This window comes from Glycine soja, chromosome 6 (genome assembly GCF_004193775.1).
Source record: "Glycine soja cultivar W05 chromosome 6, ASM419377v2, whole genome shotgun sequence".
In the NCBI taxonomy this organism is placed as follows: Eukaryota; Viridiplantae; Streptophyta; class Magnoliopsida; order Fabales; family Fabaceae; genus Glycine; species Glycine soja.
In genome coordinates, this window is record NC_041007.1 from 9,437,507 (window position 1) to 9,451,028 (window position 13,522).

The following is a 13,522-nucleotide window of genomic DNA, read 5'->3' on the forward strand; positions in this document are numbered from 1 at the left end:
AATGCCAATAAATTATCCTGATCAGTGATTTAAAATAATACCTCCCGCAAAAAGACAAAATATCATAAGGAGATGTGATCTTAAATATATATTTTGTCTTCTCCATAATTTTTTTTATTACACTTGTTTTATTCATTGTTTTTTTAATATCCGTTTCGCCAAAAAGCCCAAGTCTGCAGTAAATAAAAACTTCAAAAACAAATTGAAATAACTATTATTAGGAGCGGGATATTGAAATATAGATATATAAAATAGGAACATAAACAAATTGATTCACTGTTCAGCTAATCAATTTCATTAATGCAGAAGAATATAGTTCTTTATTCATATGTATAAATATAGTATTATTATGCAGAAACCACATAAATATTAAAGGTCTGGTCAATATATGTATTAAGTAGAAATTAAAGACCTTGAATTTTTGTGTTTCGGTACACTACCTTGTTGAATCTTTTATCTGGTGAAATATTTTATTTCATTAATAGATTTTATTTTACGTGATTAAACTAAGTAAATTTATTAGTTTATATATCTTCTTTTCATATAAAGTTTAATTTTTTAATTTTTATTCAATGTACCCACATTTATATTTTAACATTAATTTTGAGCAAGAGAATTTCCTGTAACCAGTCTCGTGCTCATAAAATTCAGCCACAAATGCCATCCAAAAACAACAATAAAAGATTATATGTTACTTTCATAATTTTATTAAATTAATTATAATATTATATATCATATTAATAGTAATAATATTTCTTTATCAAAAATAATATTATTGATAAACAAGCCAACACATTAGCTTTAGGTTTAGGTTTAATAAGTGTTTTTAGAAGCTTAAGATCTGACGTGCTTAACTAAAAAGATTTTTCTAAACATTTGGAGTCTAAGTTTTTTGTTAACCAAGCCAGATTTTAAACGAGACTGGCCATAGGCTCACAATGGACAATTCAATATACTTTCATCCTTATTTATAATGTTATATTTGATATATACATTTTAAAATATCATGGGAAGGGTTTTGGCGTAATAATATCTAAATAAATTATATTTTTGCTCATCACGTAGATGGAAATTTTAAGAGAAAAAACTATAGTTGTCTGATCTTTATATAGAACATACAGAGTAGAATTAGTTTTTTTTCTAAAGATTTTATAGTTTTTTCGACTTTAAATTATTGTTATTATAATATAAATATGTTATTATCTAGAAATTTTAAATTTAAATTAAATCATATTTTATTTTAAATTATAATTATCACTAATATTCAAATTTTAAATCAGATCATGTTTCAAGTAATGATATAACATTACTCAAAGCATAATCTAATTAGGAATGTAGATGCTTCGCTTGATTTTTTTTTAGTGTAAATGATGTGTTGCACATGGCCATCCTTCAACAGTTGGATACGTTGCTTTCATGTGTCATGTTTTTGCAAAAGGTTATAAGTCACCGAACAGTTAATAAGATGACTAGTGAGTGGTTGGAGATGTTGGCTAGTTTTGGATGGAAGACATGTAACTTAAGCGTTCATTATATGTTCCTTTCATATCATCTTTTGTCATTCTCGTATCATTCATTTAATTAGCAAAAACTTTTCTTTTCTGATTCTCACTATATATAATCAGTTTCTTACATTTACGTCTGGAAATTTTTTAACTTTCTTGGATTCCTTTCTCAACTTTCCCAGAAAAAGACGAACCCCCTTTGCTCCCCTGGCCCGTTTCACTTAACCCTTTTTCCATGCAAAGAAGTTTTACTAACAACACCCAAAAGCATGACAAAGTGAAAGCATGAAAAATGATATTAAGATGGAAAATAAAAATGGTTTGATTAACATAACCTAAGCAGAAAATTAAAATGAATGAAAGTTTATCATTGAAGAATAATGAACACAATTTAAGGTTGATGGTGAATTTAAATGAGATGTGAATTAAAATGGAGGTTTTCAAATAATAAGGAGTTGGGTTAGCTATTCAATCAAGACACAAAAATCGTTATTTCTTTATAAAATTATACTTTTACATCTAATATGATACACACGTGTTTGTGGATTGAATTCAATTGATTTTAAACAGAAAAATATCTGATTCAATTATTTTAGTTTTTTATACTAATATTTTAGCCTATACATTACACAAAATAAATATTTATTTTATACAATTAAAATTTATAATCCATATATATATATATATATATATATATATATATATATATATATATATATATATATATATATCACCTAAATTGTGGATTTTGGCTGCAATATCCGAGGGAGAGTGAGGAGAGTGAAAGCATGAGAAAACATATAAATTTAGACTTTTATATATATAGGGAGATGATAGATATATAAATGGATTTATCGTCGAATCGGTTTTGGTCCAATCAAATTCAATCTGTCGTAGTTTTTTTTCCTTATCAGCAACGAGCAATCTACAACAGTTTGAATTTGGATTAATGAGAGATAATTGGATTTGGTATAACTAAAAAAATAACAGGGGAAAAAACCCTGTATGATGAAGGCTTGGTCGAAAATATAGTCCTTCTTATCGAAAAGGGGGGTTAGCTAGGATAAAATGTTTTGTGTTCTAAACTTGTCAATTGTCATCCCTTTTGGCTTCTCTAGTTGTTCCTACCATGTTCTCATTTAGGCGTGTCTCATAAACACAAATGGGGGTCGGATATTAATTAAATGAGTTTTGTCCAAACTTTCACAAAACGAAGCCTCCCACCATGGCACCATCTAAGCACCCATTAACCTTGCTTCTCTCAAACTTCTACATAATAAAGCCTTCCATCAAGAATATATGATAGCTTATCCCATTACCTTTGGGAAATCCCAATCTTTAATCATTGATTACTTTGTCTTAGTAGCTTCCAAAGGTAAGTACACCAACATTATAAGAAATTCTGCCCATAATTATTTTTCAGCCATAAGATAAATTGATCTTGATTGTACGATTGCATCATCAACCTCACACTGGCGTTTATAGCATTTTAATTGCACACCTCTCTGGTTTTAGCTTTCCTTTTGCCTATGCTTTTTTTTGGGCTCCATTTTTTGGCAGATGTTTTATGGTAAATAAAAAGATGGCAGTTGCTATTTACACGCTCCTTTTTATTTTCCCCCTAAATTATCCCCGTAACCGTAAGTAAACACACTCCCCTCATCTCCCTTGGATACACTCTCTCTATCCCACTATCCCTCTTAATGAGCCAACGACCAAACGCATTAGACCTAAAACACTAAAACATTGATTCGTATAATAATTAGCAAATCCCAAACTCCACTGCGATAGGACTAGAGTTATTGGCTATGGCATCGCACCAGTGAGGCACACTCTCTACATCAATCTGTTCTCAGTTTTTGTTGCCTTCTCCCTTTCTTTTTTACTTTTTTTTTCCTGCATCGCTGTGCCTTTAACCTCGTGTCTCCTTCTTCTTTTTTGTTCTCCTCTCCTATCTTCATCTCCAACTTCGGCACAAATAATGTACATTGGAACCAATACTAATACAAATTATATGATTCTTTACAAATGAATTTGACTATATCTAACGAGGGAGGGATGAGTAATGTGTGCACCAACGGTGGCATCCGCTACTCGTATTGTGTAGTTGGTGCAATTAATCAACCATACATAGTAGTTTTCAAAAACCAAAAACATCACCATTTGTTCTTCCCAGCAGGATAGATTGTATGCCATATTCGTGTGGATTGTCTTTGAGGCAGAAAGGGTCGGTTATGTTATGCATCCCACATTGGCATGAACAAAATGGAGCATCGATTACATTGCAAAAACAATTGAACAGATTTGTGTTTTCTTGAAAAAAGAGGGATGTATGTACTCGAGGGATAAAGAGAGGAGGAGGAGCGTACCTACAAGGGTAATTTAGAGATGAAAAAAATCAAGAAAGTAGGAAGAGGGAGTGTATTAGTAATAATGGGGAGTGGATATAGCAATAGCCGAAAAAATTCGAAGGCTCAAGCCTAAAAAGATGAATAAAGCAGGGCTACAAAGTACAAACACAACCCATAACTAAGCAAACTAGGCTTGTCTAAGTTATAATCCACACGTAATTCATGCTATTAATCATCATCAGCATAAGACATACGAAGTCGTGTTTTATTGTTCTCTAATTTTAGAGAGAGAAAAGATGCAGTTGAAGCAGCTGCCTCAAAGCCACACGTGTCGTGACACGACTCCCGCAAACTTCCCCACGAACTCGTGTTTTATTAGTAGTTCTCTAATTTTTAGTTTTTGGAACATAAAATTTCGAGCTTTGCAGGATCCACACAGATACCATGTTACACCCTAAACTCCAAAGAAGAAAAGTAATGCACAAACAGAGCCAAATTTTCTATATTTTAACAGGAATTTAACTTTTGCATACATCTAATCGAATATTATAATTATAATTTATTGAGGTTTATAATAATTATTTTAAAACTTAAATTTGGCATAATTTGATGCAACAAGTAAGTTTTTTAAAATTCAACATTTTTAGAAATTATTTTAGAAATATTTAAATGATAGTATTTATAAAAAATATACAGTACTTATTATTGAAAAACATTTATTTTAAAACCTGTCCTGTCACTCTTGGATTTATCTAGACGCAGTCAGTGAACTATAAAATAAAAATGGTAAGAATTTCTTTGGATAAGAAGCAAAGGAGTGAGTTGGATGTCAGGGTCAGGCTTCTCAATCTCATTAAAAGGACCCGCCAAAGTATTGGGGCGCGTACCGTACGTACATGGCCTACGTCGATACGGCAGCGTTTTGAGGTATTCTGCAATTGTTACCGAACTCATTCCCCTTTTTTCCGTCGTTCTTCTCAATTTGTCTGAGAAATTCGTGAAGGAACCTCACTCTGTTGCTGCATTCCCCCATGGCTTCTGCTTCAGGTACAGGTCAATTTCACTCCGCACTTTCGCTTTCTTCTTCTTCGACTCTCTAGATAGATTTTGAATTTGATTTGGACATATCTCTTCCCACACGATTAATTATTCCAATTCATCATTTTTGGTTTTGAGTATCCATTAATTGTCATCAACTTTCTTGATTTTGGTGTGTGTTTTAGAAATTTTGACAAATGGAAAAAAAAAAATTAAAGATGTGTGATTCAGCTGAATATGCAATTGAGTTCATTTCGTGTTTTGTAAATTGATTTTCTATGAACGAGTGATCAAACTGGAGTATTTATGCGTGTGTTCGTTCTTTTACAGATTTTGCGTTAGCGGTTTCTTCTGAACTCGAGTCAGTTTTGAGGCTGAAGACTGTTAACTACTTTGTTACGAGGAGGCCATGGCTCGGTATGTGTCACATTCCAATTTATATATTGTTGTGTTGAATCATCTGTTCTGTGTGGCTGGGTGGCATTCACTTGTCGTTGTTGCTATGCGTTTTGTTTCAGATCTTTATGGAGTTAACGTGAGACCTGTTGCGCCTGTTGGGAGTGCAAGTAGGAGGCCTTACGTGGATCCTGCACTTATACATCGTTCCTTACCTGATGAGCTGCTTTTTGAGGTGTTTCATATCATCAAGTTATACATTTTGATCATTGACTTAATGGCTATTTTTTTTATGGTGGAAGTATATTGTGTGGGAGTGACAATGGGACTAGTTACTATGTGCTAATGGTATGTGTGGTCTAAGTATCTGATGTGGGACAGTTTGGTCATGGTTATGAAATTAGTTTAGAACATGTTAACAAATGTTTTCTTGCTATGCTGGAAACTTATGAGGCTTTTTGTTACATTATTGAAATCATCTCTCTCTTTCTCTCTCTCTCTCTCTCTCTCTCTCTCTCTCTCACACACACACACACACAATACCACTTTTGTAAAATAACATGATAGTTTAGATTTTGCCTTGTCATTGGTCCTACAGTTTTGAGCTCAGGCACTGTTCTTAAAATAAGAACCAGAATGCTAATGACCTAAATCTTTCACTTGTTTGAAACCTCTACGAACCTCTCTTCAAGTCCTTTTCTCTAATTTTTGAACAAATTATTTGCATGAAAATTCATATGCTAAAAGGTCTATTATTGTATACAAGAACAAACTATGAAAGATTTACTGAATATATTTGATAGGTTTTTGCTCGAATGACTCCATATGATTTGGGGAAGGCATCTTGTGTTTGTCGAAAATGGAAGTACACAATTCGTAACCCTGTATTTTGGCGCAATGCATGCTTGAAGGCTTGGCAGGTAAACTCAATAAAAGGTTTTGAATATGGAACATCTACTGCATATAAATTACATTTCTAATTATGGAGTCTCTTCTATGAAGCTATTTGGAATTGTAGAAAACTATAAGATACTTCAATCAAAATATGATGGCTCATGGCGGAAAATGTGGCTGTTACGACCAAGGTTGCGGACTGATGGTAAGAGCAACCATCTCTTATTGCATAACTTTATTTCCTGCTCCTCAGATTGATTGGCAATGCTGGGTTGCTGCTTGATGGTTGAATTTTTTTATTCTGCTTTGAACAAATGCTGTATGGAAATGTATCATATTTTAAGGTGGGGTTCTCATTATTAGAAATGGATTGAGCCTAACTCAGCCCTAAAAGATATCTTAAAGGGAAGGATTTCCCTAGCCTTATAAGGAGTATTTTGGCCATATTCCTTTTTCCAAATCAACGTGAGACATCTCAGCACACTACCTGTATGCCCAAGACTGGACATTTGGAGCACGAAGTTTACAGGACCAATATATTTGCTAGTAGCACAACATTAAGACTTGATAGACTATGTTTCTTTATTAGAGAAGGACTGGACCCCCAAAAGCTAGCTTAAGGGAGGAGGATTGCTCGAACCTTATAAAGAGTATTCTGGCCATATTCCTAGCTAATGGATACCTTCACTACAAAAGGTCAAAAAAGAAAAGAAGAAAAATAGGAAAAGGAACTTCAAATTCACGCTAAAAGTAGATGTACATGATTTTCCTATTCCTTTTATGTTATGTTTTTAGCTAGGTCTCTTTGTCTTACAGTGCTCCCACATCTCAGGTCTTTATGTGAGTAGAAATACTTACATTCGAGCTGGAGTTGCTGAGTGGAAAATCACTAATCCCGTACATGTGGTATGCGTCAATATCTACTTGTATTGCTAGGAAATAGACATTCTTTTTTGCTTTTGTTAATCTTTGTTATCATGTCGTCATGTGGCATGTGATTAACTCGTTTCAACTATTTTTCAATATCATGTTTTGGGAATAAAATGCTTGTAGTAGTGTGCATAGTCATAAAAAAAATGGAACTTTCAGAAGGTATTTGCTTTATTTTCTGATTTCATTTTCAGTTCATACATCTTCATTAATAACTACCATACTGTTACCGTGTTTCCATTCCGTATTCTGTTTTCAAGTTCTTTTACTAAAACTTGAAGACAAGAAAGAAAAAGAATACAAGAGGATATTTTTGTCATTATAAATGAAAAATTATCAACTAAAATGAAGACAGAAAACAAACCAAACAGCCCTTAGTGTTCCTTAGTCCTTACTCAGAAATATAGCCACATCAGTTTATAATGTCAAGTATTTTTTCAAGTTAGAAACACTTAGTGCTCGACACTGTAAATTTGTATGTGAATTTATAAATCCTAAACAATATTAAAGCCTAGCATTTTCATGTGTGTGTACCGGATTCTGTAAAATTTTAACTGCACTATACTTGAAATGAAAGTATAAGTCTATAAGCCTGCAATATGCTTTTTTAAGTCCATGTAGCCTCAATAGCTAATTGGATAGCTGCTAGCGCTTCTTGTTGTCCATTAAGTGTTAAGAATTGAAGAATGGTATGCTTCTTGGTACTATGGCCGTATAGTATTATAGTATTTGAATTAGAGATTTCTCCTTATCATTATAATTGTTGGAGAAGACTAGTGAGTGTATTGTATTATCCTTGATATAGTGGAATGCTTTTGGAGTTTTCTTGTCTTTCTAATTTCATCCTCAGCACTTGAGAGTTTTAATGTAAAATTTGATCTCATCCCTCTCTTGGTATTTGTGTTTTTCATATTTATTTTCTGTATGCATGGTGTTTACTTAATCTGGATATACAGGATGCAATTGGATGCCTCTTTTTCACTTGTAAAATTAAATTTAGAAGGGGAAATCATTGTTTTGTTTGTGTGTTTTTTTTCCTTCTGTTTTTTCTTGGCAACAAACCAGTGCATCTAGGAAGATTCCCTGAGTCCATTTAAAATTGTATAAGAATGTGGGTTTTATATATATTTATCCTCAAATTTCAGTATATGAATATAATGTTATTGTAGCAACAAGTCGTACATAAATCTTGTTTAGTCTGTCATTCATTCACGTTTTTATTTTTTGTATATAAATTTTATCCATATTCTGCAGGTCTGCTATTTCCGATACTTGAGATTTTTTCCATCTGGGCGATTCCTTTACAAGGTTATAATTCAGTGCTGTCTGAATCCATTTAATATATATGCTTTCTTCTATCTGATTGTATGAAAAGTTATTTTTGTGTTATGTAGAATTCATCTCAGAAGATCAAGGATGTGGCAAAGTGCATGAATTTCCGATCATCTAAAATAGACTGTGTTTTTGGTGGCCACTACACATTGTCAGATGACAAGGTTATATTCTTATTTTGTCTAATTATGTAGTTGAGTTTTTCCTGATACATTTGCATCTCCTTTTATCCTCTTTAATCTTCATTATTTGCAAATCTGAGTAGACACTAGGAAGTTTATTGCATAATATTTATATTTCTTCAAGGATGTTGAGGCATTTGCAATTGATACTATTACTGCAGGTTGAAGCTGCAGTCTTGTATCCAGGCATGCGACCCACTGTTTTGAGGATACGTTTAAGGTATTTGATGAGTTTGCTTGATTAACATGTCTTGTAGTAAAGCTAACATCAAGAACCAGAAATGAAATCTTTTCCATTCCTTATCTTGTTAGGTTGGGATTTGAAGTGCTTCTATACTCTTGCTATGTAAGAAAATAGATAAAATATTCGTCAAAATTATCTTCAACAGTGGAGGATGGGATGTTGAATTTAGAGAAATGTTTTCACTGTAATAAGTTAAAGATGTTTTGATATTGGAGTTCACCTATATCCGATGGATACCTCATTAAACAATTCCCTCCACTCGTCCATGCCAAAAAAATAATTAGTTAGAAAGAGTAGGAGTATCCTTTTCAGCATGGATTATGGAATAAAAAGGCATAATTGTTTATGCTTGTGAAGGGAGTGAAAAAAGGATGGAATAAGTTGTTATTGGGCAAGAATGTCCTGAGCAGTGGAACAGTTCTTTTTAAGAATAACTACCATTGTGTTGGTTAACATTCATGTATTATTTCTGAGGCATTTTGTAATGCTTTGACATTTGTACTGAGTTTGAAGGTAAGGATCTGTGTGACGTAGGAAAAGTAGTAATAACAGAAGAACAGTAAGTGAATAATCAATAGAGGTAGCTTAGAAGTGAAACAAAGAAAATTTAGGTCAAAACCTTGAGAGGTTCACATTAGGCTTGGCCGAATTTAAAGCCTACAACGAATTGCAAATTACAATAGTTCCCAAGGACATTTTTGTATATGGGTTCTAATAGGCCCAACATCTTAACCATCCAATTCATTGCTCACATCTTAAGTAAATCTAACCAGCTTCACTGACATATTACATGCAGAAAAATAGGATACTTGAAAAGAGGCGACAGAGAACACCTAGTTAGAGTTAGTTCAACTTTGTTTTTGCAAGGAAGTCAGATTCCCTTCACAAAGCACATGAATTAGATTAAAATTCCAATCTTGTTGGAGAATTAGGCAAACGTCCCCACTCCCCAATAATGTTACCATAGAGATGGCAAAAATGAACAATACCCCTACAAGATGAGATACAACACTTCCAAAGACTCAGATTCAAGAAGAATATAATGAAACTGAGACACAATACACAGATACTGTAATTCGGTGACTACTAGCCTGAATATTAGTTGTTCAGTGACTACTGGCAACGACAAAAGCCTTATCCCACTAGGTAAGGTTGGCTACATGCACCAACAAGAAGCAAAAAAGAATGTGTTTGATCACTACAAATAAAACAAAAGAGATAATGTAATTTAAAGTGAGTGAAGATCTACTAATTCCAAGAGTAAGTCATACCACCATTTATTAACATTTTTATGGATGATGAATTTCATCAATTCAACTATTGGATTAAAAGTTCCCATTAAGTATATTAAGCCTGCAAAACTCCATAAAATATAAAAGCTAGCTTATAATTCATCTTTCAAATTTACTTTAGCATATAATATATTTTTGAAATATAAGTAAATGTTAACTATGAGATACTTACTCATGAATGTCCAAGTTATCTAAAATTTGGTATGATTAGTCATCAAAATAATATCACATGATTTAGTAATTAGATTTGTTAAATTTGTTTTCTAGAAAAGGTTATCAAATGATATCAGTGTCTAATGCTTCTACAAGAGGTGAATTCCTTCCCATGTAAGATAATCAATCCTGACCCTAATTACACCATATGAGAATTAGAATAAATCCATGAAACCAAAATATAATTATAATTGATCTTTGTGTTACATCACTTTGAAATGTGCTCTAGGCTCTTAAAAGTGGGGGAAGATCATGACCGGAACAGTTCTTGAGTGAAAAGTTGAAAATAAAAACATGAGAGTTTTGTATCCTGTGAAATTAGCTTGCATTTAGAGAAAGAGAAGAGAAAGTATGCAATTTGTTGGATTTTGCATCCTTTTATAATTCTTTATTCGTATTTTTTTGAAACTAATCTTTACTGTCAGTAAGAATTGGACTTTCCTTTTGCACTATGCTTATGTTGATCTACGCGTGGTATAGGTTAAGGGGAACAACAACAGGGGCTAACAATCGGATGGATTTGATCTCACTTGTCACTAGTGGTGTAAACAGTAGTGAGGCAAGTGCACCCGAGGAGGACATTCTTGGAGTTGTTGAAGGATGGCAGGATGATGAAACACACAACCCAGATGTACCAGCTGTCTCACATAAGAGGGGCATGACTCCCTTTGTCTTTGTTCCATTTGAAGAGGTACATTTTTTCTCACATTATTAGCCTTTTTCTATTAGCCTTCAGGCTCCAGCAACTAAATTGAGCAATTAACCTTTTAATCGGCCCCTGGTTTCAATAAAATTACATCTTGGTTTTTGTTTTTGTCTAATATTGTCTTAAACGTTGTATAGTAAAAAAATTCCCAAAATTCTAGGTTAGGTTATGCTATATTTTTAATAAAGGGATAAAGGTCATATATATAAAGTCCATTAACTCTTTAGTATTTTGGTCAATTTTGTACGTTGTGTTTTGAAATTACTAAAATTGAAGTTACGTTGCCCAACGTGTTTTAAAAAATTAAAATGTTGTAAGAGCATCCATTAGTTACTGGCATATATCTAGGTGACATTGGATGACATTAATCTTAGTCGTACATGTTTCTCATATTTTTTAAATTACTTTTATCTCTTGTTTATTGAGGAGCATGTTGACACTTTTAACACAAGTGATAATACAACAGGAAAGGCTAACAACTATTTATTTAAAAGAAGAGATTCTTTGTTTTAATGTTTCCCATTGTGGCTCTAATCACACCTCTTTCTGAAATCTGAATACTCCTTAAACTTTTGCCCTTCAGGTGGAGACATCTGTTCTGAATCTTCCGGTGGAGAAGATGGATTATTTTGTACCTGGTTGAATTATTATGATGCCTCAGAATAGAATTGGTCCATTGTAAATAATCCATAACTTAAGGTCGTAGTCGTAGAATTTGTAAATTTATATATTTGTATGTTTATGTGTAAGTATGGCGTGATGAGATTGATTTGGTTCGAGTTGCGGAATTATCCCTTTATTCTGCTTTATGCATCTGGATAACGGGAATAATCGTAATTTTTGTTTTGCAAATCATGGATTCGTTTGTTGAGGACATGTAGTAATAAAACTATATAAGAATTGTGTAAGATGTGTTTAACGTCTTTATATACGAATTGGGTGATAAATTAGAAATGTGAAGTCACCTCAATGCTGTTTGTCTGGGTTTGGGGAGACATGCTGCCAACCAAACATCTTGGATAGGAAACCATTCTATGGGTACGTGTAGCGCAAATGAAATACACGCGACAGTGAGACTGAAGAAGCTGAACATTCGTGTCATATGAAAACATTTACACCACAAATAACGAAAATTAAATTTCTCAAACAGATATGAAGCTAGCTATCTCAAGGCATTTTACATTCAAATCCAAATCACTCAAAAGGGGACTGAATGTATGCCTTCACATGCATTTGATGAAACAAAATTGGTCTTCTATGACTCTATTTGGATAATAAACAAAAAAAATGTGCTTATTTTAGTAAAAAATGTTAAATAAACTCAATTGTTGTAATTTATAATGCTTAATATGAAAAGTTATTTGGATAAATGCTTGATCAGAAAATGTTTAAATAATTTATTAAGGCTGATATAATAGAGGGGCAATTCATCCATAATTTTTTTATTTATAGATTATAAATTCAGTTTATCAAAGAAGAGCTAAGTTCTCATCGCTCCAACCTTTTTATTTTTTTACAATGGAAAGGTGAAACAAGCATGCAAGCAAAGGCATCTCGTTAGCGGTTAGACAAAGGTCACGTGTCCAATTAGTTGAGATCTGACTGACGCAGACCAAGAATGGTAATGTAAAAGCTAAAAAGAGTCACAAATAATCTTCAAATAATGCTTTAAATAGTATTAAAATTAAATTAACCCTTGAATTGTTGGGCATAGAACTAGAAGTGTAATTAATTGATAGCGGTGGGTGCATTCGGGCATATTGGCCTTTTCTAAAGGCAGCGCTATCTGCTTCAGTCTTCACTTTTAATAAAGAAAAAAAAAAAAAGGAGAGAAAGAAAGATGCTTTAATGCTAAACGCCATTAACCTTGCTTACAAAGTAAGCATCCACAAATTTTCTTTCGATATATCACGGTTGTTAAGAAGAGAAATACAACGCACTCTTTATAAATATATATTTTTAATAAATTTTTCTATTGAATAAACTTTACGTAAGTTTTATCAAACACTCTGAGTTTATTCTTTATTTAATGAAACTTATATATAATTAATTAAATAATAAAATGTGTTAAAATAATGTTCCTGAATTTTCTTGATGGCCAACTGGAGTATTCGCGTATGATATTTAACAAGCATCAACAAATCAAATCTACTTTTCAGTATTCAAAAAAGAAAAGATTGTTTGGCACTCTTTTACGGTATGTATATTTCATCAAGAAAGAGAGAGAGAGAAAATGAGAGATATAATGAGAAAGAAAGAAAAAGATTTAAAGAGTAGCTTAATGTAAGAAAAAAGAGGTATAAGAGTATCTGAATTATTGCAATAATTTTATTTTCTTTTGTAACAATTATTCAAATAATTTTAGGAGATGGTTGAAAACTCCCTCAATATTTAAAAATATTACATAAAAAATCCCTTATAATATATTACCCTGTACAC

At 32.5% G+C, this 13,522-nt stretch overlaps 1 protein-coding gene across 2 annotated transcripts; it reads left to right on the forward strand.

The window, feature by feature from the left end:
* The first annotated feature begins 4,665 nt into the window (after positions 1 to 4,665).
* LOC114415429 (F-box protein 7) lies at positions 4,666 to 12,014 on the forward strand. 2 transcript variants are annotated; one of them, XM_028380102.1, is made up of 11 exons: positions 4,666 to 4,909; positions 5,225 to 5,311; positions 5,413 to 5,525; positions 6,094 to 6,210; positions 6,293 to 6,389; positions 7,017 to 7,090; positions 8,369 to 8,422; positions 8,509 to 8,610; positions 8,790 to 8,848; positions 10,858 to 11,068; positions 11,667 to 12,014. In XM_028380102.1, exons 1-11 carry the CDS (start codon positions 4,888 to 4,890, stop codon positions 11,724 to 11,726), a joined length of 996 nt encoding a protein of 331 aa, XP_028235903.1. In that variant the 5' UTR covers positions 4,666 to 4,887; the 3' UTR covers positions 11,727 to 12,014. The 2 variants fall into 2 exon arrangements, with proteins under 2 accessions (XP_028235903.1, XP_028235904.1); XM_028380103.1 differs by having other exon boundaries at positions 4,666 to 4,903.
* Positions 12,015 to 13,522: the final 1,508 nt, after the last annotated feature.